Here is a 5,808-nt window from a genome sequence, read left to right on the forward strand (position 1 = left end):
CCGGTTCATTAGCCGCTATAACACGGAGAATAACAACGTGCAGTAAACTGTAAACCAGTGTGTTCATAATTAAGATAATACATTAAAATAATATGATAAGACACACCAACTTTCAATATCAAGCAGCAAAACGAACCGTTTTGTTCAGATAAAAATAGCTGGACGGAGTGGACGCAGATGAGACCGGAAGCCAGACCCATAGAATTTACAAATGACCCATTTTTACGACAAGAAAAAGGTGGATACAGAAACATTTTATTACAACATCTGAAATATTATTGCTAATTGTTAACCTCAATTATTGGCATAATGCTACAATCTATTATAATACTATATCAGTGCATTAAAGCAAGTAAAATTTGCATGATCAAGTTCCTGAATGTGTTTTATTTCATTCTGGCCTTAATTCATGTAAAGTGGTAACACTACTTCCATGAATATCAACCAACTAAAACTTTCAGTTCTAATACAATGGCATCCAGACAAGGTTAGGATCACGTGTGTTCTTGGAAAAATGATAATTCTTGATTAAATGTATCTGTCTTTGTGACAACACCAGTCCCTTAAACGTTTACCTACTAAATTTCTATGAAGGTCAGTAGTACATCATGAAGTTGTTTTTTAATTTTAATGATCATGTATTATATACAGATCTGTGAGCCTTGAGGTGCAGTCACAATTTCTGACGTTCAGCTAAATTTCTGTGTAAGCTGTGCTTCAAACATCAATACACTTCTGACAACAGGCAATGGATCTTTTTGTTTTTTGCACATGAAATTTCACTAATATGTCTGTAACTGTGAAGTGCAGCTGTTGCACATCTGAAATGCATGTGAAGATGTTTGTGAGTCTCACTCACCCTCGAGTGTCTGTGGGGTTGGTGCCGGTGCTTCCTCTACAGCAGGTGGAGCTTCCACAGGTTCTGGATCGGACTTCTTGGCTTTAGCTTTAGGCTGCTTGGACTCCTTAGATGCTTCTGACAATGAAGAGATTTGCAGGGGTTCGATCTTTCCCTATAAAAAAATATATATTTTAAATTACTTGACATCACTGAAGGCATGCATCAAAGACAGACAAAGGAAAAGTGAAAGTGATTGTAACTCTTACTGGTTTCTTCTGTAAAGGGACGAGTGGAGGAGGGGGCGGCCCAAGTGCCATCTCAAACAGTTGATCCGAGTATGGAACGCTCTTCTCTATATTTGCCCGAAACTTCGGGTCCCATTTGGCATAAAGGATTGTACCGCCAAGACCACCACCGACCGTTAAAAGGCTAGCCGCCACTATTTTCCCAGCAGTAGATCTGCAGAACAAAAAGACCATATTTAAGATGCATTTGACGGGGGGTTTTCTTCCACACACACACCAGACCAATGTCAATCTAACATTCATTTAAAGATGTCTAATGCACTCAACTTTTTAAAGGGGTCATATTTGCTAGCTGTTCAAATGCAGAGTTTTGCGCATCGTGCGTGTGTGCGAGCGAGAGAGAGAGAGAGAGAGAGAGAGAGAGAGAGAGTGCCGAGAGAGAGAGAGAGCGAGCGAGCGAAAGAGACACACATCACAGTGGAGTCAGCTGTCTTAACCGTGGCTTGGGTACTGCAAACACATACCAGCTTCATCACTGTGTCTGTCACGCAACTCTGTTCCCCTTTCGGGCTTGAACTGATGGTAAAACTAATGACATTATTTACTGTCTTTGCATTTATTTTGAAAGATGAAGCTCACGATTATGGTAAGGGGCGTTACATTTCCGATGAGTGCTTGCGGTGTTCGGCCAATCACAATGCACTGGGTCAGCTGGCCAATCAGAGCAGACTGCGCTTGTCGGAAGGAGGGACTTTGTAGAAAACTAAGCGTTTGAGAGAGGCGGGGCATAGAGGACCTACAATAATGTACAGTATTTGAAAAATAATGTGTTTTTTGAACATTAAAGCATGTCAACACATTCTGTTACACCAAATACACAAAATAATGATCTTTAAAAAAGCATCATATGACCCCTTTAAAATAAACAAATCAGCAATGTCATTGTAAGCTTGTGTGTTTAAGGTTAAATTCACAGTTTGATGTCGTACCCAGAGTCTCCAGCCGTGGTGTATCTGCGGCAGTGCTGCAACGGATGGGCCTTCACTTTCCCACACACACATTGCTGCAGAGAAACAAACAAACAAATCATAATCTCACATGCACTACAGCAAAATAATATACTGCCTCATAAGCTACAGTATTAAAAGTAATACTTTCTTTTTACACTCAATTAATAATAAACAGCCATTCATTTCAGATGTCAATGCTGTTCAGTGAAAACAGGTTTCCAATGTTGCTCTTTTTGTGACTTTAAAAAAAATTATCATCATCATCACTGTGGATCAAGCATCCAGTAAAACACAACAAACAATGAATGACCCCAAACATTAGTTTGTTTCTTCAGTGCCTATAATAAGACGGTTTAAAGTATAGCAGCTGTTATGCATAGCATCGATAACTCATTAGACTAATTTGCATAAAAGCACCACAGTAGACAAGGCGGCAGCGTTTGTGAGGAGACTTTCTGAACTTCTCACCGGCGGCAAGGTCACGTCCTTCCATTGGACAACACCTATAAACAGCTCACGGTGTGTACAGGGTGTAGCATTTTGATAATATGTTCTACGTGAACAAGATTTCAGTTAAATGTTATTAAATATAAATAAAGGTGAATACATTCAAATGAACGATTTTCAGACAGCTAGTGTTAGCTAGGTTGGTTATCCGGGCGACAGAAAATGTGAATCCTACACAGCCCCGCCCATATTTACGCTAGCGCACATGCTGGATTTCTATTCGTGGAGGGAGGCGTCACTCTCGTAAATGTGAAATATCATTGGTTCGAAGAATCTGTCAATCACACTGTGACCGCCTCTTTCGACCCCACGTTACGTCGTTGACGTAAAGCAGCATACTAGCCTGGTGTGCCACTTAAACGGCAAATAGTAACATCTCAACAAATGAAAGCATCAACTCATTAAGAAGCTTAGTTGAACAAACTCACCGGTTAATTAAACAAACATTACAGACCCTATTATAATCCGTGATTGTACGATACGCGTGAGAAACGTCGGGCCTCGCTGTGGGTCACTGAATGACCGCTCTAGCAGATAGCAACTCACCCGCGCTGCTGCATGTGCCCCTTTCCAACAGACGCGCAGCATGCTTGCCTCTTATGATTCTGGATGTTGGATTTCAGACTACAAATATGCCACCGGTTTCAGCAAAACATTATAAAAGTGATCAACCTCGACACACTAGATTAGCTCCAGCACTGGTGCACGCAGTGACAGAGCAGCGCACGCGCGGTAGGCACGCCCAACGTGAGACAAACGTCACAAGTTCACAGAAAAAAAATGTTCAGTTTAAAAATTATTTCCTTCTTTGACTTGGTCCTTGTATGCAATGATCCATATTCTTCTATTAATACTTTTTTTTGCTCAAATTATAGAAAGCATGTGTCATTCGTTGATGGTGCATACTACGTTACTAATGTAAAATACAACTAAGTGATCAAGTGTAAATTCTTTTTGTCATGTTATTTTTATTTTATTGTTCATATTAATTATAATTTCGATGGCAGTGGTAAATGTTAAGGCAAATGCCACGTGAGATCGCTTTTCCCCCAAACCCCCGAAAAATCAAAAGTAAAAAATATATTTTGCATATCCGCACCGTGGCATTATTTTCTGCACAAATAAGCACATTTCCCTCAAATTATGTAAAATACTGTAGCCACATTCGCATTGCTGTAATATAAAAAAATATATGTGACCCTGCACCACAAAACCAGTCATAAGGGTCAATTTTTTAAAATTGAGATTTATACATCATCTGAATAAATAAGCTTTGCATTGATGTATGCGCAGTCATCCATTTGAAGATGTGCTCTGTTTCGATGCGCCTGCCATTGTATTCCTTCAACATGACCTTCCCTTTGGATGCATTGGTCTGCGGGACCGACATGATGAGGGTGGACTTCATCCAGCCCCGTTTATGGCAATACCTGACAAGGGGGAATGGAAAAAAAAACATTTTTTTTTTTCAGACAATGACACATCTTCTATGCTTTGAATTTGATTTGAAATATTTTGAATTCATTCATTTAAATTTATTTACATATTTCTTGTGTGGTTTAAAGTAAAAGAAAAAATGTCCTGGGGTCAGAATGAAGGAAGAGCATCTCATTAAAAAGTTGTCATTTAGCAAAATCTCTTAATTGCTTATCTAAACATTAATTAGTGAAGCTATTTGGATTGGAATTATAATTCCTATTTTAAAAACTGTTGTCCATTACATAAAAGGGAGGGTGGTGTAAATGTAGGATTTTTTTTTCATCGAAATGTATTAGGAAATTATATTTCAAAGAGAACATCTATTTTTTAGAAATGTATATGGAGAATGATATATAGTTTTAACATTTTGTAATAAAAAAAAAACGTTTGGGTTACATTTGGGTAAGCCGTTTACCATACAGCACATTTCAAACATGCCATTCTTGGCTGATCAGCTCACAGGAATGTGAATAACAGCCTACCTTCAGTTACAGGTGCACTGCTGAACATAAATTGAGTCTTTCTTACCTTGAGTCACTCGAGCAGTTGAAAGTGCCTGTTCGAATGCCAACCTCACATCCCTCTTCTCCGCCAGGCCGGAGTATCCCAGACCACGACACTCCAGGATGGTTTTGAGTTTCTTGAAGCTCAATGTCACCGGATCCACCAGCTGGGTGGCGAAAATCCCCGTCTCATACCAGACGATGGCTTCAAAAAACCGAGCCAGGATGAATAACATGAAAAAATACAGGAGCAAAAAGAAGAGTTTCCACCACATTTTTTTCCTCGCAGGCGGAAGAGTCGTCGTTGTGGTCTAGCTGATTTGCATTGAAAGTACAGTATTATGAGGCGCTGGCGTTTTTTATATGTCTCCAGCGAAACGACTTCCTAAGCAGGCAAGAGTCGTTTCCATCGTGTTATATAATTATGTGGAGGCAGAGCGTCAAAACAACAGCTTCAGATAAGAGACCTTCGGCAGCAGGCCAGTGTGTTCTGTCCCTCAGTGCTGCGCCACTAAACGAACCGCGGTCTTCATTTATAAACATTTACTGCCCTGTCGCGTTTTCCTCGATCTTGTGTTTGCGACTCTCGCGAAGGGTAATGCTTCTGTGCGCGTGAGCAGTGTTTTCTGTCGGCTCTGGCTGATGATCAGCTGGTGCGCAGAACAAACTGACGTCACACTGGTACTTCCGGTGCAAAACTGAGGCGCGTGTAGGCCTCGTAAACGCTTTCGCGTATTGGGTGTTAATATTAATATGATATGTTTTATTAATATCTGTTCATTCAGATATTGTTTTAAATATTTTACTATTGTTATTTGTACATTTTGTTTGTAGATTAAAGAAAGCGAATTAAGAGCTTTATACCTTTGCTTTTGTTTAATGTTTTGCTTTTGCAGGTTTTTAATTTACATACTTTTAATTGCATTATTTTAGTATTGATATTTATTATTTTTATATTAAATTGTGTATTTTGAATTGTCATGACATGAGAGACTTAAATACGTTTAAATACTGGGGCACGTTCAAGCTCAAAGCGGTGTGCACCGTTTCGCTACGGTTTCCGGTTTGAACGACATGTTTCCTGGAAACGGTGTGCAACGGGTTTGAGATGCATTTTCTCTTGTTTGGTGGGTGTGTCAAACATGTCAGCCCAATCAGCAGCATTCTGGTCCATCCTTTCTTCAGGAAGGTGTGCTAGACACTGATTAATGTAACATAAAAAT

The 5,808-nt window shown here is 39.6% G+C and overlaps 1 protein-coding gene across 1 annotated transcript in view; it reads right to left on the reverse strand.

Annotated features, from left to right (window-relative positions):
* The window catches only part of LOC107551004 (MICOS complex subunit MIC60-like), a 15,472-nt gene extending 12,124 nt beyond the window's left edge, over positions 1-3,348 (reverse strand). Inside the window, exons 1-4 of the mRNA XM_016232480.1 lie at positions 3,150-3,348; positions 2,076-2,149; positions 1,108-1,300; positions 860-1,013 (exon numbers count right to left, since the gene is read on the reverse strand). Of these exons, the coding sequence (XP_016087966.1) occupies positions 860-1,013; positions 1,108-1,300; positions 2,076-2,149; positions 3,150-3,191 (463 nt within the window). The 5' untranslated portion in view covers positions 3,192-3,348. The remainder of the gene's footprint in view (positions 1-859; positions 1,014-1,107; positions 1,301-2,075; positions 2,150-3,149) is intronic.
* Positions 3,349-5,808: the final 2,460 nt, after the last annotated feature.

This window comes from Sinocyclocheilus grahami, unplaced genomic scaffold, assembly GCF_001515645.1.
Source record: "Sinocyclocheilus grahami isolate Dianchi unplaced genomic scaffold, SAMN03320097.WGS_v1.1 scaffold411.1, whole genome shotgun sequence".
In the NCBI taxonomy this organism is placed as follows: Eukaryota; Metazoa; Chordata; class Actinopteri; order Cypriniformes; family Cyprinidae; genus Sinocyclocheilus; species Sinocyclocheilus grahami.